At 30.9% G+C, this 26,601-nt stretch overlaps 5 protein-coding genes across 6 annotated transcripts; 3 read left to right on the top strand and 2 right to left on the bottom strand.

Moving 5' to 3' along the window:
• Positions 1 to 951: 951 nt before the first annotated feature.
• Positions 952 to 4,141, bottom strand: Pus7 (pseudouridine synthase 7). Its single transcript, XM_033345677.2, has 6 exons — positions 3,832 to 4,141; positions 3,251 to 3,754; positions 2,708 to 3,181; positions 1,823 to 2,606; positions 1,591 to 1,742; positions 952 to 1,484 (listed from the first exon to the last, which is right to left on the bottom strand). The coding sequence occupies exons 1-6, from the start codon at positions 3,995 to 3,997 to the stop codon at positions 1,291 to 1,293; spliced, it is 2,274 nt and encodes a 757-aa protein (XP_033201568.2). The 5' UTR covers positions 3,998 to 4,141; the 3' UTR covers positions 952 to 1,290.
• Positions 4,142 to 4,524: 383 nt separating this feature from the next.
• SdhD (succinate dehydrogenase, subunit D) lies at positions 4,525 to 5,968 on the top strand. Its single transcript, XM_033345679.2, has 4 exons — positions 4,525 to 4,737; positions 5,063 to 5,199; positions 5,284 to 5,477; positions 5,610 to 5,968. Exons 1-4 carry the CDS (start codon positions 4,683 to 4,685, stop codon positions 5,827 to 5,829), a joined length of 606 nt encoding a protein of 201 aa, XP_033201570.1. The 5' UTR covers positions 4,525 to 4,682; the 3' UTR covers positions 5,830 to 5,968.
• Positions 5,969 to 6,072: 104 nt separating this feature from the next.
• Pcd (pterin-4a-carbinolamine dehydratase) lies at positions 6,073 to 7,978 on the bottom strand. The gene is made up of 3 exons (XM_033345680.2): positions 7,359 to 7,978; positions 6,560 to 6,679; positions 6,073 to 6,454 (listed from the first exon to the last, which is right to left on the bottom strand). Exons 1-3 carry the CDS (start codon positions 7,473 to 7,475, stop codon positions 6,272 to 6,274), a joined length of 420 nt encoding a protein of 139 aa, XP_033201571.2. The 5' UTR covers positions 7,476 to 7,978; the 3' UTR covers positions 6,073 to 6,271.
• A 405-nt stretch (positions 7,979 to 8,383) lies between these two features.
• On the top strand, positions 8,384 to 16,336 carry LOC117163468 (membrane metallo-endopeptidase-like 1). 2 transcript variants are annotated; one of them, XM_033345774.2, is made up of 19 exons: positions 8,384 to 8,638; positions 9,993 to 10,798; positions 10,902 to 11,047; positions 11,194 to 11,355; positions 11,749 to 11,832; positions 12,016 to 12,230; positions 12,344 to 13,240; positions 13,722 to 13,814; positions 13,892 to 14,030; positions 14,126 to 14,228; positions 14,310 to 14,400; positions 14,480 to 14,656; positions 14,759 to 14,871; positions 14,963 to 15,030; positions 15,153 to 15,204; positions 15,298 to 15,365; positions 15,440 to 15,582; positions 15,714 to 15,881; positions 16,101 to 16,336. In XM_033345774.2, the coding sequence occupies exons 2-19, from the start codon at positions 10,779 to 10,781 to the stop codon at positions 16,278 to 16,280; spliced, it is 2,919 nt and encodes a 972-aa protein (XP_033201665.2). In that variant the 5' UTR covers positions 8,384 to 8,638; positions 9,993 to 10,778; the 3' UTR covers positions 16,281 to 16,336. The 2 variants fall into 2 exon arrangements, 1 of the variants encoding a protein (XP_033201665.2); XR_013059422.1 differs by lacking the exons at positions 8,384 to 8,638; positions 15,714 to 15,881; positions 16,101 to 16,336 and having other exon boundaries at positions 9,655 to 10,798; positions 15,279 to 15,365; positions 15,440 to 15,519.
• Positions 16,337 to 17,492: 1,156 nt separating this feature from the next.
• LOC117163467 (uncharacterized) lies at positions 17,493 to 24,074 on the top strand. The gene is given in 19 exon segments (XM_033345773.2): positions 17,493 to 17,538; positions 17,541 to 17,622; positions 17,764 to 17,918; positions 18,237 to 18,398; positions 18,574 to 18,657; positions 18,964 to 19,172; positions 19,266 to 20,474; positions 20,753 to 20,857; positions 20,944 to 21,085; positions 21,158 to 21,263; positions 21,333 to 21,423; positions 21,516 to 21,692; positions 21,901 to 21,998; positions 22,164 to 22,222; positions 22,341 to 22,392; positions 22,493 to 22,560; positions 22,630 to 22,766; positions 23,149 to 23,316; positions 23,662 to 24,074. Coding segments are annotated over 19 exon segments (3,330 nt in total). The 3' UTR covers positions 23,842 to 24,074.
• The last annotated feature ends 2,527 nt before the right edge of the window (positions 24,075 to 26,601 follow it).

Raw genomic sequence — 26,601 nt, forward strand, 5'->3', positions numbered from 1 at the left:
AAATAAAAGCTATCTCTTAAACTTGCTACGTAGGAGAAATACTATAATATAGTTAATAGTTAAATAACATATTGTCACTCCATATTGTGCTTCCTATTATTCTATAGTGCCAACCAGTACCAAAGATGTTCGAATGACACCGCATTCTCGCGTAAAGTAAAAGTCATGCAACAAACCACATTTCCTACAATAAGCATGTTTAAAAAATATTCCAAGAAATATTTCCTAACGTTTGAAGCATTTGCTCAATCATAATTGTACGTCTGGCTTAAAATTCTTCCTTCTTGGCATTAAATATTTTCAAAAAAAACAATGTATTCCAATCAAACATTTACATTATTGAATCTATAATTACAAGATTAATCAATTGATATTCAATGCCTTACAATTTATTTATTAAACTACAGTAACATATTGCAATCCGATAACACTTTTATTTATTTTCACATTGTGTTTTATTAATTGCAATGTAACAACTTTAAATTTCTAATAACTTCAATAATTCCGTCCGTGTGTTAATATTTATTATGAGAAGATGCTGTATAATGAGATTAAACTAAAATAACGCTTAATTATCCCAATAGAACGATACGTTTTTGAACAGTAACGCTTCGTCACGATATCGGCGATTTTTCACGGTATTCGACCAGAGCGGAGGTGAGATAATTTGTCGTATGGCATCGGGACGCCGGACGTCCTGCAGCGTCATTCCCTCGTTTGTCACCTGAGAGGATATTAACGCTATAGAAGTCTCCTCGGAATCATTACAAATCGCTTCTTCATCGACCACACGTGACAATACCCCGATTTATATATACTATGTACATCGCAACATTATCGTAAAAGATCGATTTCGAAGATGCTTCCTCCCTATTTTAAGCTTTAAAGTAGATGATACCACACCTTTCAGTTTATAAAATTGAGATACATTTTTAAAGAAATACACAGATGTTGAATATTTCAAAGTTTATTGTTCTTCATTATGTGTATATATGTAAAAATAAAAACAATATTATTTCATTTTTGAAATCACTTCACATTTGAAAAATGTAAAAATAATCGAAACAAAATGATAAACTTTAAACTCGAAACTTAAGATAAAAATAAAATGTATTCCTTTGTCACTAAACATTTTTATCTGTTTATATGGAAATGAGATAGAAGTAAAATGAACTTATACGTCAAAATGACTTATATGTCATCAAATATTTTAAATTACATTTTAATAGGAATAGTGGTTTTCATATTTTATTTAATCGTACAAGGAAGTTATCACAGCTTTATATTGCTTCAGATACTAGTATTTTCGCTCTCTGCAAGATCTTTCAAAGTGCTTGAATTCTCTACCTCCATGTTACATGCAGCAGAATGAGCAGCTTGTGCTTGCGGCGAAGTATCAGATTTTAAAATTTCGCGCAACGCCATAGTTGCATATGTAGAAGATTTTAAAGACATTTCTATTATTAAAGCTTTATATTGCCCCTCTGAAAAATTGGAAAATTTCACGCATATTTATTAGCTTTTAATAAAAAATAAAAATATCTTAATGTACGCTGAAAAATTGAAAAATATAGCGGTGAAAGATTATACTTGGATCATTTTTTGGAGCTGATGACCTCCTCATTTCGTCCATATCGCACATAATAAGATCGCTATGTTTCTCCGAATAATGCGTAATGTTCCAAGATAAATTTGAAGGAATTTGCAATATCCTTCTATAGGCACCTCCCAAATTATATTTTCTAAAATTAAATAGATATAAAACATAAAAAATATTATAACACAAAAATAATAGGTCGAAAATTCATTTTTGGTAACTTACTTATTCTTCTGTCTCAGGTCAGTAGTTAATCCATCTTTTGCTAAAAACTCATCAAACCATGGTTTAGCATAAGGTGGGTATGTAACTTTCCAGCCAACTAGAGGCATTAATACATCTGCCAAAGTATAATTTGATAAATCTTCTTCTTCAAGAATTTTTACCATAGGAAGATTATATGAATCATCGCTTTCATCTTTTTCATTAGTAGTTCCACTTTGCTGTGTACTCTCGTCTATTTTAAGACAACATTCTGCAGCACCTGTTACTTCTTCTACCAAAGTATTTGATAATTCTTCAGATGCTTCAGAAGATTTCTCGATCTTTACGTCTACATCCATTTCGCTTTCAAGTCTACTTATTTTTTTAATAGGTTCTTCATTACCTTCAGTTGCAAGTTCGCTTCCATTATCATAAACAAATTCTCCTTCGTTATCATTATGTTTTACATTTTTTCCATATACTAAATCCCCTACTATAGGATTTCTTCCAAATTCTTTTATCCTTCTTGATACCATATAATTCCATACAAAACTTTGATAGGCGTGAATATACATTAAGCGAGCATTCCTGGGTATTGAATCCAAAGCACCTTGAGGATTATGAATACCAGATATACTAAGACCCTTTAAAAGTGTAGCCTCTATTTTATCATATCTTCTAATCCTGTTATATGCAGCACTTGCATCTTTAGTTTTTTCATATATTTTTCTAGCTTCTACCAAGTCTTCGTCCTGTTCTTCTTCTCTAGGCTTCAAAATTAAATTGATCGCTTCGTTCCATTTACCTATTTTTTGTACAATACAAAATATATACTCTTATATTAGACAAAGTTTGCACAAAATTAGAAAAGTTAAATTGTTGTGTAAATTAAATTAAGAGAATTACCTTGAAGTAAAGCTTTGCCTATTTCATAAGTTGGAATAGTAGCTACAGTACCAAATCTTTGCAGACCATAGTAATTTATAAATCCATGATCTCTCAAAGAAATCATGGTTTTTTCAATTTGCTCATCTGTTCCGCTGACGTTTCTCAAAGCAATTCTAAAGGAATTACCATTCAACATGCCTAGTTTCAAAGATTCTGTTTCAAATTTAAAGTTTCCTACATATGCTCCACGTACATTTTTTGCTGCTCTTAATATATCTGTGGGTAAAACTTTCCTGACACTAACCCATTGAGTAGTCCATGCTCTACGATCCTTTGTTCCAGCATAACTAAAATTATTTGGCCTTAAATGTAAATTCATGGCTAATTGATTCAGAGCATCCATTGTATCCATATTCACTTTGTGTAACAAAAAGTAACAATATTCTCCTCGCTTTTTCCAATCTACCCGTTTATCTCTCCGGAATTTACGACCTGAGGGCAAAATGTATCATATATAAATCAATAATAATACAAATTGGATTGAAAATGGATATAACATACCAGCACTGCTATTATTTTTATTTGGTAAAATCATCATGATCTTTTTATTTTCCTTATCTATAGTTTGGCTAATAATATTCTTCATTGTCGTAGCAATTCTATGAATTGCTCTACGCTGATCCTTATCCATGTTCGTTACATCAATTTCCATGGTAGATTCTTCTGATTCTTTTAATTTCTGTAGTTGATTCCAAAGAGTATCCGATACCATCTTTTTTAAGTCTTGTAAATTTTTGTCATCTTCTCCATCTGATGGAATGTCTTGATTTGTTAATTTAGCGATTTGTCCATCAAGAGCAATTTCGTTAACATGAAAATCTGTATATCTTTCTTTAATAACACCAAAAAATCCATCATTTCCTATAAACTCTGTAATTCCAACATCGCATTCCTTTAGCCTGTTTCCAACTTTCAATTTCTTTCTTTTTCCATTTGATTGGAAATTCGACCAATTATTAAAATTACGTTTAAAAGGTTTATTGCCAAAATTATTATTTCGGAATCCTTTAAAAAAATTTCAAACGTGAAAGGATTGGTTTCGCAAAAATGATATTTAAAATATGTTTCTTCTGAAAGCTTACCACTGTTATACGATCTTCTATTTTTTCTGTAATCACCGCTCCATTTATTATCTTTTCTAAAATTTTTTTTATATTTTTCAGACGTACATTCTTGTGCAAATTCTTGTTTAATATTATGATTCAAGTTGTTTCCAGAATCGGTATTTTTAATTACTGTCTCAGACATTGCATTTAATAATTTATTTGTCAAATTTTCTCAAATTTTATTTTCTCACTTAAAAATTCAACATAAGTATAATATCAGAAACGAATTGTTATTTGCAAGTACAAGACTATAACCTGGTAAATCACGTATTTCGAAGCAGTGTTTCTCAACCAGGAACAATTTTCAGATAATTTCAAGTATCTTGTAATTTTCTGATTAATTAAATATTATAAAAGATATTATTACAAAAAAGAGTATATATATTATTATAAAAGATATTATTACAAAAAAGAGTATATATATTAATATATATTTATAATAAATATAAACTAATAAAATTGTTTGTATTCAACTGAACTTAATGTAGAAGTAAAAGTATAAGAGAACGAAATTATTTTTGTAAAACATTTTATTATAATAAAAACATTTCACTTTACAAATTATTTATTGTCAACTTACATTATACGTAATCAAAATATTCAGATCAAATTAAATAATCGTTGCAATCATTCGATAAGTCGAACGAAATAATCGAGGTGAAAATAGTCGATACAGAAAATTCATCTCTATAATTATACACACATACTTTTATAGGAGATTAGAATCGTAATATTTAATTGTCATAAAAAGTTAAAGAGGAGTTCATAGTTCACCGTTCTCTACAAACAAGTGCAGATTTAAAAGTCTTGTATTTTACAATAACAAAATGATTTTAAAGAAAGTAGTATCTCCCACCATCATTCATAAGGTTAAACAACTAGGTAAGTGGGGTTTGAAATATGAAAAGATATATAAATTGTTTTGATTTATATAATTTTTACTATTTTGAATGACATTGACATAACCTTATCGAACAAATTTTTCTATATCTTTAATCATTGTGATATTATTTGATATAATGTATTATTATAAACTAAAATACAAAATCTGTATACATAATATAAGATAATTAGATCATTACTTGTGATTTATGAATATGTAAAATTAATATAATTTTTAGTATATTCTAAATATTCGATTAAACATTTAATCTTTATACAGACAATCCAAATTAGAATACAAATCATATCATTTTTATTTTTACAGAATTACTTTCAAAATCTAATCTTTTTGCAAATTCTTGCAAACTACCTCAATTTGGTAGAACATCTAGTAGTCTTGCCAACGTTAGACAATGTTTAAATTATGGTACAACTATCAATAAAACCAATTGCTTAACAAAGGTATTGGTGTTATAACATTTATTTCAAATATTTATGTTATAAGTTCTTTTCTGTGATATATATTTTATTGTAAATATGTTTTAGTTCCCAGCAACTACCACTTTAGGTACACAAATAAGCCGCAACGCAAGTACACCCACAGGTGATCATGTACGTTTGTGGGTCATGGAAAGAGTTGTTTCAACAGCACTACCAATTTTGATACCTGCTGCTTTAATAGCAGAAAATCCAATTCTTGATGGTATAATGTCTGTATTAGTCGTAATGCACTCACATTGGTAATTATTCATTTTAAAAAATTATTGATATCACACCACATATGATTTTTTGCATACTGCAGAATATTTTTATTTCTTTATTTTTATATAGATTTAATGTGTTTTTATTATATTGTAACACATATTATATAGGGGTTTGGAAGCTGTTATTACAGACTATGCACGTCCTAGTGTTGTTGGACCTGTAGTGCCAAAAATTCTGCACTTTACATTGCTTATGATCTCAGCAGTTACACTGTGTGGTCTGTTTGTACTCATAAATAATGGTCCTGGGGTTTCAAGAGCTGTGAAAGATGCTTGGGCAATTGGCAAAACACCCCCACGAACCATACCTGCCTCTGATGAAGAATAATTCCTTTGTTATATATTTTGATTAGAATAGTTTCCTAATTACTACATATTTTGATTAGATCATGAATATGTTAACTTAGATGTTTTGAAATTCTCTTTATCATAAATTATTCAGAAATAAATTATTTGTCTTTAAATAATTTATTGCATTATTTAAATAATAGTTATAAAAATCCATTTTCATTGTTCTAGATAATATATAAATTGTGATAGCATAACGAATACAAATTAATTCTACAAGTAATTTGAATTAAATAAAATGTATTTATTTATAGAAGTCATAGTATAAAACAAATATGAAACAAATATACCTACAGCATTTATATGTATGTAATATAATTTTTATAACATCAAAAAATTCTAGAACATTATTAACATTATTATCATAGAAACATATCATTCATCCATTGTAATTATTTAAAAATTATCCTGTAAATTAATATTTAGTTTTCTCCCACTTTAGCAGCCTTGTCTATGAAGGATGCAAGTTTTACATCCCTCTGTGATAAACCATTTACATCATGAGAAGACAAAGTAATGTTTACTTTGTTGTAAACATTGAACCATTCAGGGTGATGATCCATTTTTTCTGCTTGCAATGCAACTTTTGTCATAAAACCAAATGCCTGTCAACATAAATATGTAAAAAATATATAACTTATCTATAACATTAAAAATATAGTATAAAGTGATATATATCATAAAAGATTAATTTTTAAAGTGAAACATACTTGATTAAAGTTTTTGAATAAAAATTCCTTATAAATAGCATCCCTATTTTGTTGCACAGACCAACCATTAGATAACAATGGTTTTAAATCCTTTTCTCGTTCTTCTTGAGTAAGTTTTCCCTAAAAATAAGATATATTTTTAAAAAATGTATTAAGTTTAATTTAAATTACTATTTAATATATTTGTCAAGTAATAAGTTTATTCAAATTTTAATCACAAAACTACATAAACATAATCTTTTAATAAAATTCATTGCTATTTAAAACAATTTTAATTAAGCAAAAAGTTTTCCCTGACGATATTAGTAACAGGAATGTCAGATCAATGCTTCAATCGCTCCTTATTTCGCAATAGTATATAATCCGGAAAAATAAATTTTCTGCATAAATATAAAATTTACTTTTTAACTGATTAATAATAATTTTTTTCGTAACTGCTGCCTTTTTAATTATGAAAAATTACAATTTGTATGCAATAGATCTCAACCACTTGTTACGCCCAAAAATGACGATGTCTCGTGTGTAAGTATACAAATAATATATGCTTTTACATATTATTCATTTGTTTAAAACGATAAAAATTTGCAAACAGAGTTAAACATCAATTTCAATAATATGAAACAGAAGATCGAAATTTATCATAAAGATTTCAAATTAATGTTCGCGGATTATTTATAAAATTTCCAATTGATACACGCACATATTCCTGTAGGTTAAATATTTTAATTTTCATAAAATATTAACAACAATAATACGTTCTGCAATATATAATGTTATAAATTTATTATAATAATCTTACCATTTTGTTCTTTTTTAAAGCAGGAGCAGATATACTTCTTCGATCGAAAATATGGAATATCTTTCCTCGTAGTATTCCCCCACCATTCATAAGTCGCATGCGCGTTAAAGTCGACATAATTTTATACTTTCTTTTTCCTTGATTATGTCGAAAGACTTTATGTATCACAAGTAAATATCTCAATATTACATGATGAGTTGTTCTTAAAGACCTTTATTATATTATTACGTGTTCCAGTTCAATATCATACATATATTGTCTTAAAGTATTAATAAAATTTCCGTGCGTTTATTTCCTTATGTAATACAAGATTTACGATTCAAGATTTATTTTACTCTCGGATTACAAAAAATTAAGCGCAATATAATATGTAAAGATTCTTGGGTATGAATCATAAGAATGATTTGAAATTTTAATTTGTTTTAATATATCGTAAACATAACCTTATCGGTAAATTATTATCTTAAAAAAAAATATCAAGTACTCTTAACATTACTATTTTAGTTTTATTATTAAATAGTTCTACTGTTATTTATTAAGTAGATTATATTTATGTAAGTATCGCCGTTTCTTTCAAATCACTATCGGAAACTACATAAATTAATCACTTACACATACCACGATCATATAAACAGGTCTCGACACTCGCTAGGGGAAACTGTACGAAAATTGAGTCGTGTTTAATTGTGTAAATCAACATGGAAGGATAACAAAATCCGCGTTCTTGCGAGACAGACAGAGATGAATAGAGTGTCTCTGTCTCTATTTGAGACATTCGTACCATGTCACGCATGCGTAGAACGAGAACCTTTTTGTCTTCCATGTTGACTTTTCACAACTAGTCACAGCTCAATTTTCGGACCGTTTTCCCTAGGATTTGGTATATGAGTGTTGAGACCGGTTTGTATGATCGTAATATTTACTAGCAGAGAGGAACAGAAAGTATTCACGTTCATAACATTAAGTTGACCTTCGAGAAGAAACGCTGCACCAAGCGACCAAGTGCTGCATTGAGTCAGTTCTACCGTAGACAAGAACCTAGTTCTACGTTAGCATAGACAAAAACCTAGTTCCACAGTAGCATCGATTTATTATTTAATTCTGCGGTTGTATGGAAAAGTTCATGCCTTTCTGACCAAGATATTCAAATATAAGAATAACAAACTCGCACAATAATTGAAATAAGCTGATCCAAGAAAAGGCAATTGATTGTTTATTATATTTTTTTAGAGAAGAAAAGGACTCCTCTATTTTAGACGATAATGGATCAATGGAATAATGTAATAATTTTAACATATATTCCATACATAATAGCTTTTTATATTTAACATTAATTTACTTTTAACATTAAATTTACCTTCCTCGCGATAATGTTTTTGTTATAATAAAATCTAAATTTCATTTTGATTGTAATTTCACTAGTTGATGTACAGCGAATAATATTGCTGACGTAATTACGATGTTTAACTGTTTTATGATTTGATTATTGGATTTATGAATTGCGTCATTTTATTATAAAGATATTAAATTGTGAGATTCGTGTCTATTTCTTAGTAATTCCTTTTTAATTGCTCCGTTTAGGCCGTCTCTCGTACAAAGACTTTCATCCATACATGTGGTTAGCTTCGACGATACCGATTGCGATTATAAACCTTTTACTCGCTCTTCTCGTTGCGTTGCCTCACTTTTACATTCACATTTATAAAACGGGGAACGTTATGTTAAACGCGTTAATCTATTAATTCTCAAACGTTATCGGCAAATAATAACCAACGTGATGCATCTGAATGAATTATTAATTCGTACATAACGAAGTGAATATAATTAATTTAAAAGACTACCGATTACTTTTACAAATTACGTACTTGAGAAGAACTATTGCTTAAATCACGCGTCTCACTGCTATTTCAACGAAGGAAATTGATCATATTTCATGTTTCTCAACTTCTACAAATCATTAGTTAATTCTTGTTCATTGTTTTACCTGACACAGTTAATTTCCAGATTAAGTGTAATTAACTTGTGATTAGATAATTGATGTTTAGATAATTGAATGAAAGATCACAAAATTATGTCGTTATTTCAATAGGAAAGCGGTACGTAAGTGTATTTTTTATAAATAACGAACACGATACATAAAATCTATTTGTTTGCAGAATTTTCTTATCAATTTTCAAACCAAAAATTACGCTTGTGTGTATCGTTGGAAAAAGTACATTAGGTTTTATTCACAGTTTGTTCCAATCAAAGATATCGATGCTCAGACCACCTGTTTTTTAAACCCTCGATTATTACATAGATATATCGTTCAAAAGAACGAAATTATACGGAAGATAAGAGAAGATAATACGGGGAGAATCTCCATTTTCGAAGACGTTCTTTGCCTTTCTAAGATAAAGAACACGAGTCAGGCTGTCAGTCGAAGTTCGATCAATTATCACTCGAAACGTGTGCTGTTCGATCAATGAATTTCATTTCACTTATTCGTGTCAGCGTCGAGGCGATCCGTGATCGAGTAACTGGCTACCGTTCAGATGTACTCTCTCCTGTCACGGATATCCAGTCGCTAACTATTCCACCATCGTCTATGCGGCAACGTTGTTAACATCGTATATTTGTGCAATATATTTTCAGATTGGTCCGCATCCTAGAACCAGCTTGCGCACGTTATCCTGTCCACGGATGAAAAATAAGGTTGCGCAGCCCATTCGCTCAGATGCTGCCGCATCTAACGATGCGATGCTACCGTTTCTTTCACCCGCATCGTGCATCCTGATGTTGAGTCACAAGATATTCAGATTGAACTGTACTAGGACTGACAATAAAAACTGCACTATAAATTAGATTTAAAATGTTATTTAATTAATAGAATTAATTAATTAATAGATAGAAAGTGGTATGTATCTTTTAATCGTTACGAAAATAATATCACGAATGTCGATGAACATGATAGTTTGTCTATTTCTTTTGAGATGTAGCTTATATTTAGACGATCCACCAGTGTTAATCTAAATTTAGCAAAAGAATTTGAATTTTTCGATGTATATTGTATTCGTATATCTCGAACATTGTATGACTATAACTCTTCGATAGAATACCAAATAAGATAAGGAATAAAATGATAGAATGAACGGTGCAATGCATATTATTTTGCTGAATAAATGTTAACGTGCAATAAATATTACTTTACACCGCCAAAGTAACGCGAATGGCGATGATGTTACACAGTATTGATACAAAATGTATACTATCAGCGCTTATCATCAACATACTCAGGGTCTTTCCGTTTTCTGTAAATATAAAATCGCCAACTGCGGTAGATTCTACACTTTATAAATCGGAAGTTTGGATATCGGAGGATACGTCCGTAACGCCTGTTCCTTTTACTTTCTTTTTCATTATATCATTAACGACATTATAATGAAATTCACATGGATTATGTAAGTAATAATTATAGAAAACATTTTTATCGCTCGAATGAACTGTAGAATTATCTATGACGTACGTCGTAATTTTTCAATACGATTTTAATAAATCTTACAGCGTATTTTTGGCTGCGATCGCGGCCGATGTCAATGGCATCTTGAATAAATCCTTTGGTTTACGATGGTTACTAAGTGTAAGTACAGAAGAATCAAAACTAAAGGAAGAACGACCGCTTTGCCTCACCCAACAATGCAAGTACCTTGGTGAGCAGGAAATATTTCTTAGATTCCTTATCATACTGTACAGATTTTCCTACGAAATAATATACAAATCTTATATTGTTGAAATCTTTTAAATACCGGATCCATATAAGAGAATAAATAGCTTCAATTTGTCTGCTACTTAATAGCGAAGTCATTACGAGAGAGTATGAACCAAAGCGTGAATCCATGCGAAGATTTCTACGAGTATTCGTGTGGCAATTGGCCAAGACATAATCCACTTCCTGTTGACGAAAACCGATGGAATTTCTTAGTTAAGGCAGAAAGAAAGGTCGATGACCGTCTTAAAGGTTTGCTCGTTCTTTTCGTTTAAGATTATAATTATAATTAGTACCGTCTCTACAAAGATCGTTCACTTGTGTAAAGAAGTTAATTACCTTATGGTTGCTGGTGTGTGCATATAGATTGCGTACATATAGAAAAGATATATAAAATATCCAAAGTAGAATATTTACGATAATATTCATTAGTCGAAACAAATCTCTATCAAAATTTCATCTGTTTAGTTAGATTGCCAAAAATTTAAACATTTCCATGGTCTACCTGTTTATATATATATTTAATATTCTATTCGTTGCTTCTATTCAAATATTCCATTGAAAACGTACAAAGACGAAATGTCGTAAAATACGAAAGTAGCGAAACAATGTCGATATATCTCCAATTTAACATTTTTTGTTTAGAAATTATGGAGGAAGAAGCGAAGCCTGATGATCTGCGTGCAACAAAATTCGCTAAAATGGTGTTTAAAGCTTGCTTGGACACAGGTATTTCTTAATGAAATATAATTCATAATTTGGTAAAAATTGTTTGATTAATATCATCGATCCTAATTTATATTACACATATTTTAGATGTTAATCTTAAAATTATATCACAATCTTTATATCTTAATAAAACAGTAGGAGCGAAATATCATCGTCAAGTTAAATTGTACAATTAATTTACAGACGAGATAGAAAGAATTGGTCTCCAGCCACTTGTATCTACAATGTGGAGGACAGGTGGCTGGCCATTAATAATGGAGAAAGATGAATGGGATCAAGAAATATACAAATGGCAAATTGTGGACGATTACTATGCTCGTTTGACAGGATTAAATAGTTTCCATGATGTACAGGTTCCCATGAGGTACTTGATCTACAATAAAAGATCAAGGCTGTTTGTAAGTATCTACTCACTCGGTAATCATACTTAGTCCAGACATTATTGAGATCAATCAAGATTCTTCACCTATAAAGTAACGATTGCGAAGAACAACGCTGCTTGATGTTTCAGGTCGATACTCCTCGATTATCGGCAAAAGTGGACAGACTTCTAGATTTCGATGAAATCTACGTGGCTAACAGCGAAGAAGACGACCACGAAGAAGGAAGTCAAGAACGAGGTAGCGAGGAATGGCCACGCTCTAAAGAAGACGACGAATTTGAAGTCCTAGAAAAGAAAATCGTTAAGAAAAATATTAATAATTGTACGATTCACGGGGAAAGAATAAGCGAAAAGATCAAGACAATGAAGAAACATGTCATCGAGATACAGTTAGAAGAAGGAACGAAAGGGGCCGTAATGCAAGCAAAAGTTGATAACAAGAGACGATACTTGAAAAGAATTGTTAAGTCGTGGGAACATGAGTTAATATATAAATCTGACAGCGTTGGAAAACCTACAGAAACGAATAGTGGAAAGAATCATGAAAGAATGGAGGATACGAATAACGACTTGTACTTTGACGACGATGATAATGAAAGTGAAGGCATCAGCGCGGATCGAGCAGAATACAATAGCGGCGGTAAAATCGATGAAAACGATGAAGAGAATGATAATAGCAATAATGCTGCAAGTGGTAGCGGTAGTGGTGATTATGAATGGGACGACGAAGACGATAATGGGAGCGGTGACTATGAACGGGATGACGAAGATAGTAGTGGAAATGGCAGCGGCGATTACAAGGATGACGATAACGAAAATAGAGATGACGACGATAGCGATAATAGCGATAACTATGACGAAACTAATAAAAAAGATATGGAAGTGGAAAATAAGAGAAAAATGTACGCAGAGTATATACTAAATGTTAGCATAGCGCTTTCTGAAGCAAGAGGCGTTTCAATACCAAGGGAAAGGCTCCTGGAAGACATTGGCGACTTGCTTAAATTTCAAATAAGACTTCTAACGGTAATGCGATCATTTTATCTTAATCCATTGAATGAATGATACGGAAAATGATTATTTCTTTATTCTTAAAATTGTCTACATTTCTACAGAGTATTAGATACAGAAAAAATATACTTTTAACCTTCGATAGAGTAAATTTGAAGGTGCAAAATTGCATAAAGTATATATAGGAAATATCCAAATACATTTTATAATATTTGATAGGTAAAGCAATTTTCTATCAAGGTTCTATCTTTTTAATTCTTTTTAATAATATTGAAAATATGGATTTGCATAAATATCCACGATTCGTTAATATTTGTATTATGTACTTTAACATTGATAATGTTAAATTTAGAATATTATATCTTGCAGTTAGAAAGCTAAAATTTGTTTAAGATCGGAGTACGCTCCGAACGTCCAGATTCTTAGCTTTCTACTATATTTAATTACGTTATATATATATTATAATTAAAACATTAATATACGTTAATGTGTACAGTACATACACAAATATAAGAAAGCGCTGACCGCTGAACTTAAAGCACTCCAAAACAGATATGACGCTTTGAAAGCTCGGACGGAAAACGGGAAAGTAAGGAAGATTATTCTATTTAAAAAGAGAATAAACTTAATTAAAATTTATTGAAGTTGTACCATTAATCTTTCTAGATTGACTGGATAACGAAAATAAAAGATGCGTTTGCTACTGGAGGTATGCAAATTCCTGACGATTATGTGTTAACTTCGGCCGATGGTTATATCAAAGCGTTGACAAAATTATTAGATAGAACTCCAAGTAGAATAATTGGTATGCCTGAATATATCCTATTCATAATACAACTAATTTTATTACAACGATGAAGTAATAAATAATTAATCAAATTTAATATAAACTTTATACAGTGAATTACATACATTGGAATTTTCTTAGTAAAGTGATACACGCAACTACGAAGAAAATGAGAGAATTATACTATAATTGGGATGGTAAAGTACCCATAAGGAGGTAACAGCGCATTATATCGATTAAAATATTCTTTTTACGTTGAAGTATTTTAGAAAACAAAGAAATAAATTCTTTTTACAGAACAAACTACTGTGTCGAGGAAATGAACGCGGTAGATATTTTGGGATACGAATATGCGAAACGATATTTACCAGAAGAAGTTCTACAAGCGGTAAAAGATAAGATATTAATACAATGTAGTGTAATATCGTTATAAAAATTTTATAAAATTCTTTGTGCGATTACCAAAGGCTTCAGATACTGTAAACGAGATCCAAAGAGAAGTTGAATATCGAGTCAAAAATTCAACTTGGGTGGACATTGAAGGCGGAGATATTATTTTGGATAAATTAATATACGCGAAGAAACAGATCGAGTATCCGAAATCATATCGAAATATTACTGTCATGAAAGAACACTTCAGAGGCGTAAGAGTCTAATATACCTTTTATTTTTAATTTTAGTGCACACCTATCTTCGATTTTCATATCTTTACTTCATATTCGACTAATTTTATAATCACACTTTAGGTTAGCGCTAGCAAGTCGCATTTCGAAAACGTGTTAAGCATTATGAGATATAAGAAATGGAGAAATCTAAAAACTTTATTTTCAGAGAAGGATGCTTCCGAAGCATTTGAAGAGTAAGCATTTTCGTAACAAAGACAATACATTATTTTAAATACCTATGTTTACATTGAATTTGAGCTAATCAAAAGATTAACTTTTTTACAGACGTACAAGCGGCAACTTTAATCCTTTGTTAGTAAACACCATGTTCTCGCCATGGCAAAATAGCGTTCGTAAGTTTTAAAACAAAGTAAAAAACGAAACCTGGCTAAGAATCGAGGTCGTTAACGATGTAAAAGAAATAGAAAGATATTTTTCTAACAATATTCGTAGTAAGGAATTTTTATTATTGCAGAAATAACAGCAGCAAATTTTCAACAGCTACTCTTTGATTTTAGACAACCATGGTAAGAACCTATATGTTAGCACATTTAATATATTTGCCTATTTTATCGATTACAACGTATAATTCTTTGCAAAGTATTATTTCTCTAATGTAGGTACACAAGCTATGGTATTATCGAATTAGTCGTGAGTCATCAAATAAATCATGGTTTTAGTATTATAGGTAGATTATTGTAAAATATTGTTGATCATAAACTTGGTTAACGAAAGCACTGATTTATTACCAATAACTTGCAGATCGTATGTTTGACAAAGATGATGATATCACGATCTGGTCACGTAAAATGAAAGACGCGTACCACAAAACAGCGCAATGCTTCAAAAATCAATTTACGAGATATGGTGTTTTGGAGAAGAAAGTAGGAGATTCTACACCACAGGTATAAAGTTCTTTCCGTCTTATATGTTATATTTTCTACTACGACGATATATATAAATGTAAAGTATATAATATATTGTACTAAACTACTTTAGAACTATACTTGTATATATCTCTATCTTATAATTATAGAATTATGGTCTGCAAACATCAGATGAAAATATTGCAGACACAATGGTCTTAAACTCTGCATTTAAAGCTTATAAACGAAGACTACGAGAATGTGGAAAATCAGACCTTATGCTACCAGGATTAGAGCACATGAGTAACGAGCAACTATTCTTCTTGTCCTTTGCTAACGTGAGATAATTTTTTTATTTTTTTAACTATACGATATCAGTGTTTTTAAATTATCAAAAGCAATAACATATTCATAATGTAAATCGGTTAGTCAAATCGTTATTCCAAAAACTTATCTTTTACTGATTACTATCACTATTACTTTATTATTATTATATTTAACAATGCATGAATTAAATATATTCTTAAAAATAAATTTATACGTTCTAAAATTTACAGTTGTGGTGTGAAGTGATAAAACCGGACAAGTTACAAGAGGAAATAAGAGACGATCTACACCGTCCCGGTTTGTTAAGAGTAATTGCTTCGATGTCTAATTCTAAAGATTTCGCTGAAGCTTACAATTGCCCATTAAATAGCCCTATGAACCCGACGGAGAAATGTAGTATATGGGAATAAAGAGATTATGTATCATTGATTGGATGGAAAATGAATAAAAGATAAATAATTAATCATCGAAGCATTTAAAATTTTAAATACTTCTGTGTGTTCATGACAATTATAATTAAGTATAATTTCTACTAATAAAATATTCATATTGTACATTTTTATTCGAAAATCAACTTTTCGCATCAAAAAATGTGAAAACAATAAAATTATGAAATTCATATGTCATTTTATTTTATCCTATTCTCACTGCATTCTTAGCGTGCTTAAAATTTATGGTATTGATAAAAATTTATAAATAACGATCAAATAGTAGAGAAATTGTTTTAAATGAAAGAACTATTATCGTATTAAAAGTTAAAATACATAAATTATATGAACTATGCCTCATTTTGTTCAGTTTGGATAACGTTTCCTACAAAATGTATTTTGTTAAGGGAATTAAGGCAATTACGCTAAGGCATCCCAAGAATTTGATGATAATCATAAGTTAATGCAGCATCTTCCGTAATTTTTATAAATGGTTACCAATAAGTTTCCTTTATCATAGCATAAGTAATACATATTGTTATTTGAGAATCTATAAATGTGAATGCTTATGTCTAGCAGAATGAGCAGAAAGCTCGTTGACAAATAAAACATTCTATAATCGAGACATTTTTAAATTTATAAATATTTTCTTCCTCTTTCATAAGTACCTTCTTCCTTATCGTACAAAGGTGAAAATTTAATTTACATTCATCTTTACATTCATATTTTTGTTATAAAAACCAATCAATTTTCTATTCAAACGATAACACATGTATGTATATCTCAGGAATAACAAACACTGAAATTTACGTAAATGAAAAGAAACATGCAAGTTAAGCGTGTAAGATCAACATAAATAGATAATAACTTCTTTTGTTATAGATTTCATATATTTTAAGTGAAGAGATTTCTACATACACCTACTTATATGGAATGCATTTAATTGAAATTATCAAAGCGTCAAGGACTCTAGTTAAAATACATAATCATCCATACCGAAAGGAAATGAATGGAACATCAGGATGAATGAAGTTCCTGGATGTTGTATTAAGATATTTTATCTGCAAAATCGCAAGGGCAGAGGATGCAGATTTACATAATTGTTGCAATATTTATCAGAAAATATTTTATCACAATACAATTTTTTATCAGGTTAAAATAGAAATAGCTTCTTGGTTGTATTTCCTCTCCTCTATGAGTATAAAATTCACGACAGCCGTTTTTCTCGCCTATTGCAAAAGGGGAAGGCCGGATGTCACATCGAAAGCCTAACTTTCAAGTTTGGCTTCGATCACATCGTTGAAATGTTACGTCTACTGATACTGTAAGTAAGAATTTACATTGAAAATTCTTTGATTAAGTAACTTTGACTATAATCATTTATACTTATATTTATAATAACTTAATAATTAGTTCAATTTAATAGTATAGTAAATTATTATATTAATTTTGCAAATGCTTCCAGAGTGTCCCTGTGCGTCGTTATAAACGCCGGTCTAAAACTCGATGACCTGCTGAAATATCCTCGCAGTTTACAACGTTTGTTTGAATTTAAGGCTGCTGTTGAAACGAAGAAAGATGAACGTGAAGTATGTAAGACCGAAGAATGCAAGCTGATTGGTAAGTAATAGATATATGAGAAATAAGATTTTGTTTTCAGTTTGAAAATGAAACGTAGCCTTTATACAATTTCTATTAAAAAATATTTTTATCATATAAAGCAGGAACAAAAAAAGATTTTTAGTTCTCTGATTTGAATGCCTCTTTAATAAATACAATGATCGATCATTTTTTCAATCGTCAATTGTAAAATAAAATTTCGTAATTTTATGCTTATTATCTTCTAATTTCTATTTTATGCGAAGCGAATAATAATTTATATATCGCTTGTAAGTTTGAAAACGATTAATTGCCAAATTTTTTGCCTTTGCGACACAGCACAATTGATCAAGGGCAGTATGGACGTGTCCGTGGACCCATGTGACGATTTTTATGAGTACGCTTGTGGCAACTGGTCGAAAATCAATCCCGTTCCTGAAAATAAGACCTCCTGGAGCTTATGGGATATGGTAGCCGAGAAAGTCAGGCAACAATCTGAAAGTTAGTGTGTCCATGTTATACACGCGCTTAAATATTGATTGTTTTACCAATAGTAGCTTTCGCTTTATGCCTAGAGTATTAGCATTACACTAAATTATCACATCATAGTAGCTTCACAGCGAAATACAAATTTATAAAAACGACACTGTACTTTAACGTTTTATCGTTTTCTCAGATATACTTTCGGTTAAACCAAAATCTGACGATCTTTACGCGGTGAGACTTTCTAAGAAGTGGTATCACAGCTGTATGGATATAGGTACGTTTTCAGCGTCTCATTATGTATTTACAGAAAAATATAGTAGTAATGATCGATATAATCTATTTATAAATCATTATATCGTATTAAATCAATAAATTTTATTATAAAATTTAATTATAAATTGATACATTTAGCTTTCTTTAAGCTAAACTAAGCAACTTCTTTCTTCAAGTTCGTCGAGTCGAAAAATAAAATATAATAGAGAAATGAAACAATAATCGGTATAATTATATATAAAGATTATATAAACAGAGATAAATCGGATGTAAATTAATAATAATAACAATAATAAATGTTTTACAGATGCCATAGAAAAAAGAGGAGTGGAACCAATATTGTCAACCCTATGGAGACACGGAGGATGGCCACTTATCATGGAAGAGGGAGAGTGGGATGAGGATATATACAACTGGCAAATAGTCGATGACCAATTTGCTCGTTTATTAGGATTTAACGCATTTCACGATTTACATTACGTCCCACTATCACCTGAAAGCAACCATACGATAATTGTACGATTATAATTCATAAAAATCTACTCTACTACGATCGAGGACAAACATTTATATATTCGCTACGATAAATATTATTTTTCGATATTTCAGATTATGTTACCTCATTTACCGCATGGTGCATATGAGCTTATTACAGTCGAGAAAATATTGAATTTAGACAGCAGCGATGAAAATAACGAAAGTGGAGAAGGTAGCCAGGAAAAAGGAAGCAGGGAAAGAGCAGAACAAAAGCAGCATGAAGAGAATGACGAAGAAGATGAAGAGGAGAATGAATCAGAGGACGACTGGAACACTGTAGAAGAAGATGAAGAAGGAGAGACGAGGAAGAAGAAAATGATTGCTAGAAAATACCAGAGAAAATTAGGTCACGCTAAGAAGGGGCATAATAAGAAAAAAGTCATGCATAATGTCATTGGTAAAAAGAAAAAGACGAAAAGAACTAAAAGGAATATTATAAGCGAGAAACCTCTTCATAGACTATTGCGTAAACTAAAGGCTAATAAATATAATAGCAACAATAAGGTCAACAATAATGGACATTTGTCACGCAATAAGTCGATCACAAAGAAACATAATATGAAAGATAAAACGATAAGGAAAAATTTACGAAACCACTTAAGTCGCAATAAACATAATAACAAGAAGAAGAAGGTGAAAGAGAACAACGAAGAAGGGGAAGTATTACGCAAGAGGAAAATACACAGAAGGAAGATTACCAAGCAATTAGGGCATAGCAGAAGGATGCATAATAAGAACAAAGCATTGGGAAAACATACCTACGAAGAGAAGATGAAGAAGAAATTGCAGAGGACTGGAACGAAAGCAAAGGTTCATGCCGGTGAAAATCATAAGCACCAGAAAATTACAGGCGCCACAGCGCATCACGTTGCAAACAAGATGAACGTTTTGAAACATAGGCAACTATCCGACTATACCGAAGATACGTATGACGAAAGTAATAACAACGATGAATATAACGAATATAACGAATATAGTGACGAAGCTAACGAAGACGATAACGAGGAAGAGAACGACGATGATAACGATGAGAATGACGAAGATGACGACGAAGATGACGACGAAGATGACGACGAGGATGACGAAGATGACGATAATGATGACTATGATAATAATTACGAGTATGATGAAGAAGAAATTGAAGAGCAAAGACAAAAATATCGAGATCATATATTAAATGTATCTTTAATACTTTCTAAGGAAAGAGGAATTGAAATATCGGAGGAACAAATGGTGAAAGATATCGAAGATCTCGTAAAATTTATCGTTAATTTGACAGAAGTAAGTAATCTATTGTTTTTACGTATTCTACATTAGTTCGTAACTAGACTGCAGATTTTATGCAAACATGGGAAACTCTAAGATCCATAAAAATCCATAGGATACGTATAATGTGCAAAAATACATGTATCTTGTAAAAATACATGTATCTATGTAATATTTAATAAATAAAGCAAATTATTTGCATAGATTTTAATCTTTTAACTATGTTCGGGAAGATATGAATTTGCGTGAATATAATATAAATATTTGTTAATAACGATATTTATTTATTTCAGATCGTATATGCCGTTGAGGATGACGATAATAACATCGAGAATATAACGCTTAAAGAATTGCAACAATACTACGAAGATTTAGGTCCTATTTCGCGTACTAACAGAGTAAAAAATTTTATTTATTTTATATTCCACTTATATAAGACTCGCGAATATTGAAATGAAAATTTATATAATTTACGAATATCTAGATAAATTGGGTGAGAAAAATACAAAAAATATTTTCCGAGGCTGGATTGGAGTTTGATAACGACGTAGAAGTTTTTGTACCGTATCCCAAATATATGGAAGAACTTCATACCTTGCTCGCAAAAACTCCAGAAAGAGTACTTGGTAAATTGATCGATGTTAAAGATATTTCCATTCTAATCGAATTAAAATATTAAATTCTTTCGTTTGTTGCAGTTAACTATATTCATTGGCTCTTCATTAGTAAGATAATGGTAACTGGACCATCAGAACTAACAGAATTGTATGGACAATGGTCCCCAGAGTGGTTATATTTCACAAGGTTTGTATAATAACACGATTCGTTGAAAATTGTTAAAATTACACGTTACTTTAATTTGTATTTCCATAGAGAGGATATGTGCCTGGAAATTGCGCCACTCGGTAAACTAGCAGGATACGAATACATTAAACGATATCTGCCAGAAAACGTAGCAAAAATGGTAATAATTTTAATTACGCGCCTTCCTACCTTACGGAGATAAAAAATATTTTCAACGTTTGACATTCATTAATATCCCTTGAATATCCAAAGGCCAAAGACATGATCGATGACATACAAAAGGAAATCGAATATCGGATCGAAGCATCGGAATGGATGGACGCTGATACTAAACATTTTGTTTTGGACAAATTAGTGCACATGAAGAACTGGGTTGGCTATCCAAGTTGGCTCCAAAACTCTACACTCGTAAAACGCTACTTCCGAGGGGTAATTTTATTTTAAATAATAATCAATGATGGTAACTCAAGCATGTAATAGGGATTTATAGTCTTAAAATTAATTATTACGTTAATCGTAACTTTAAATTAAATCTACTAGAAATTTAATATTCGTTAAGGTAATCTGTGTATATACATATATATATATATTATAGTTAACCTTTCATGGTAATGAATCGCGTTTCATATTTTTAAAGTTTACAGTCGGTACTTCATTCTACGAGAACTTCCTCAACTATGTGAGATACTCTAGATGGAAAAACTTACGACGAATGGTAGATAACGATGGCGATACGTAAGCTTTCGTTTTAAAATAACTAACTTTAAAAAGTAACTTAAATGTCGTATTTATGTTAATCGATGTTATACATATTTATGCATGATATACAAGGTATATATCCACATGTATACATCTACGTGTATATTTATGTATAATATATATACCTGTATAACTTTGTAGTTACGAGATGGATCCCCTGGAATTGAATGCTTTCTTCGTACCAAACGATAATTCTATATGTACGTATTTCAAAACATATTTTACAAATATAGAATTATAGAATTATGATACGATTAATTATATTTTTCTTGATCAAATACGAAGAATGGTATAACAGACTATATTCTTTCAATACAGCAATCACGGCGGCAGATTTGCAAAATCCATTGTTTGCTCAAAATCGACCTTGGTAAATAACAAATTTTTCAATATTTACATACTTATGCCGTATTGAAGATATTTAAATATAAATATAATTATTATTATCGAATGTAAAATTGATTCTTCAGGTATGTGAATTTCGGTATTATTGGTCTCGTCATGGGTCATGAAGTAAATCACGGATTCGACGATGAAGGTGAATTATTATGAAAATATTACAACTTGACGAATAATGAACAAGACTTAATGTATCTATTGAAATTAGGTCATCTTTATGACGAAAAAGGAAATCAAGTGGAATGGCTAACTGCAATGGCAGACGCTTATGATAAGAGAGCAATATGTTTCGTGAACCAATACGATGGTTATAGTATCATCAAAGGAGAAAATTACACGATCAAGGTTCTTGACGTTAATTCTAACTCTACAGATATATCGTAACTTATTTTTATACAGGAATTTAAAGAATTACTGATTTTATATAAACATTTTTTAACTTTGCCTCTACTTTTATACGAAAATAGTATAATCAGCAGCAATTATATGAAATTACTATATTTTATTTTAACTCGATATTGCTTGAAACAGAAAAGAAAGTAAACGATTAACTTTTTAAATTTGTAAACACCTAATTTATTACGTTAAATGATTTAAGCTAATTAAATAAATTCGCCCTAATTTAAAGTTCATCTATACCCTGTAATTTAAGATAGAACGAATTATTATTCGAGCTAAAAAATACAACTGAGTCTATGGCAAATGTTAATTATTCTAAATATTTCAGAATTATGGTAACAGAACCGCAGGTGAAAATATTGCGGATTCGATGGGTCTGCACGCTGTATTCGGTGCTTATAAACGCAGGGAACGAGAATGTACAAATGCGGACCCTGCTCTACCAGGACTAGAACAATTTAGCAACGACCAACTTTTCTTCTTGTCATTTGCAAACGTAAGTTTTTGTGACACTTCTTCGATTAAGACATCAATTCTTCAAATTTAAAATTAATTTAAGAAATTTAAATATACGCAGCCTTCTACATAAATTCAGTAAGGATTGCCTTTTTACGTTTAAAATTGCTAGTAAAAATGAATAAATAACTGTTTTGGAATGTGATATATTCCTACATTCTACACGACATATTATTTTTTAGGAAAAATAAGATTATTTCTCTTCCTCTTTTGATAATATTTTTAAATTTATTTTCAAAATTATTAGATATGAATGTGATATTTAAACAGAGATAGTAAAATTTGTCCTATTGTGTAACTTAAACATTAAAAATTTTACTTACAGTTATGGTGCGAAACAGCAGACAAAGAAGAATTAATATCTCAGGGCAAATATGACGTGCATAGTACGGCACGTTTAAGAGTTATTGGTCCGGTGTCAAATTCAGAAGATTTCGCCAAAGCTTTCAACTGTCCAGTAGGTAGTCCTATGAATCCTGAGAACAAATGCAACATATGGGAATAATTAGAAATTTTCGAAACTTTGATAGATTTTCACTTACAGTTTCTATAACGTAATTTTTTTTTTTTTTTATTGAAATATAGCTTACGATTTGCAATTTACTTTCATACTATAAGTTTAATTCACAATTACCTACTTCTGAATAATCCTTGTAATTATCTTACTTAAATTCTTTTCAATCTATATTATGAATTATGCGATCTAGATATATTAAAATAAAAAATATGAAAAAGCTAGTAATTTATATATTTCGAAAATTCATACGGTAAATTCTAATTATATTAAATTCAGATTAACATTAGTTTATAAATATACTTTATAACATACTCGTAACAAACATCTACTATGTTTTCGCATCAATGGAAAACACGATACAGCTTAGACTATAATTTTTTTTTTACCATTAACCATATTAGTAAATCAGTCCTCTCTCAATGACAGACTTTTCAGTCCATCTATTGAATTTAATCTTAGCGTTTTTTTTTTTGCACCATCGCCTTTCTATAAAACTCAATTACTTTTTATCGTATATCGCCTTGAACTCCATATTACACGAAAGAACAAAGATGTTACATTAAGGCATCAAGGTAGCCTTCGACGTTGCACGCTTTACGAGAAGCGAAATGCAATGACTGCGAACGATCACGCAGACAAAATTAACTATAATATCTGATTTATACACGTTAGCGACGGTTAACGTAATTTGAAGTATAAGAATATTCGTTCAAGCTGTTGCTCAATGCTAGATTGTAAAGATTAACCTTTGCATTGGAAACATTACTTCGTTCAGTATGATATATATGAAAGGAATATTGAGTGATTTTTTTATGTACAACGATCATCAATGGAACAAACAAAGAGAAATTCATAAAGAGATTTTTGTCCTCTCGTCGTCTTTCTCGCGAATAAATGTTTTCAAATTACTTTTACAGACTTCTTGAGTGTTTAACATCTCGTCCATATCTTTTGAGTAAATTTTGTAAAGGCCATAATAAACAATAACGAAACTGTTGATATTATATCCCATAAACGAAAGGGGCAAAGTTGAACGTTTCAGCTAGGATTTGAAATTTCTCGTCAATCCTTCGTTGAAACGAATTCAAGCTGTTTTTTCTCAATTATCTTTAATACCTAACCAGTATGCAATGTGCGGTATTTGTTCAAACATTTTATTACCGAATAAGAATCGGCTATTAAAACGTTATCAACTTTGCAACAAAAAAAGACGCAACAAACACGCGAAAAATGTTGCTCGTTCGATAAAGATAAAAGACTATCGAAGAAGGAACCGAAATTGTTATCGCGAAGAGCGCAAGGGCCGTTGGCGCATAACGGTGCGTTAACCGGCAATAAGTCATCCGCGTTATATCAAAAGTGTAAGCGCCTAACCGCATTGCATCGTTAACAGCGCAAGTGTTGCAATTCGGTGAGACAGTTGTAGATCGATGTAGGGACAGTAAATTAGATCAGGCAAAAGAACATTACCTAACTGTAGCACGAGCGCTCATCTTCAGACACAGGCCTCCAATACTTTCACAGATCAAATAGAAGTGGTGAAACTGCTCGATTATACCGGTGCATCGAATGGGTATATATCGCATTTGCTTCAGCCAGAGAAAGCACGCTCTGATTCATCGGAATAAATGGCCACAGTTTAGAGCGGATGCATCCCATTATAACGTGCACATCCACTGATAAATTATCACTTTCGCTCGATCGATCGTGATATCCTGATAACGTGTTTTGAATTGCTAAATTTGCAAACGTGCGGTCGGGCCTTTTAACAGTCGTGGTCATGTCGAGATGAATTCTTTTTCTACTTGTTGCATAAGTAACCGACGAGGTTGCATAAATAACGTGAACAGGGGTTGAATTATTTGAGAACGACACGAATCGTCCGTGTTACGAGCTACAAGTACATCGAAATATGCATGTATAAGGTGTCCCAATCTTTTGACTAAAACGGCAGAATAGCAATGGCGGGAAAAGATCGGTAATAATTTTATTCGCGCCTGCGTATCTTACAAGAAATATTTTTAATGTGCGTTAATGCCCCTTAAGTAACGTTACGCGTTACATTGAAATACATGCAATGCCCCAATCTTTTCCAGCGAAACTTTATCAGTACTCTCTATGATGTAGAAATAAATAAAATAGCTAGTGAATGTTATTGTACAAACGGAAGTTATTGGAAGCTTCATTAGGATGTTAAAATAAAAATTCAATGGGAATGGTGAAAGATCAGGCTGCTACGATACAAAAAGATTGACAACCAAATTACTAGTCGTTCATACTTCGTTTCATAACGTTTATCCTTCCTGTCGATAAAAGACTGACAGCGGTACAAAATTGAATTTATTACTCTACGAAGCTCATTTTATTATTTCATTTGTATGATCTGTATCATCGATTCTTAGTATTCACCATATGTGTATCGAGATTTGTACGATATACTTTCTATATCTGACTCCTTTTCCGTCTCTATTGTCCCTGCTGGCTAGGCTAAATTCTATCTGTTTTCACTCTCTCTCTTTTATTCCTTAACTCTCTGTCGTATGCATTTATTAACCGTACTTTAACCACGCTTAATTTCCTTCGAAGGAATTTAAACCCATCTACTTTTCTATTCTTTTACGTTTTAACCATTTCTTCCCTTCTTTTAAATTTTCTGCTTTTTCTCCTATTTCGCAATTTTAATAGCTTTAGATTCGTTCCTTAAAAACTATTCTTCGAATACTGTTTCGATTGCAACTTAGCGATTAT

Source organism: Bombus vancouverensis, chromosome 10 (assembly GCF_051014615.1).
Source record: "Bombus vancouverensis nearcticus chromosome 10, iyBomVanc1_principal, whole genome shotgun sequence".
Taxonomy (NCBI): domain Eukaryota; kingdom Metazoa; phylum Arthropoda; class Insecta; order Hymenoptera; family Apidae; genus Bombus; species Bombus vancouverensis.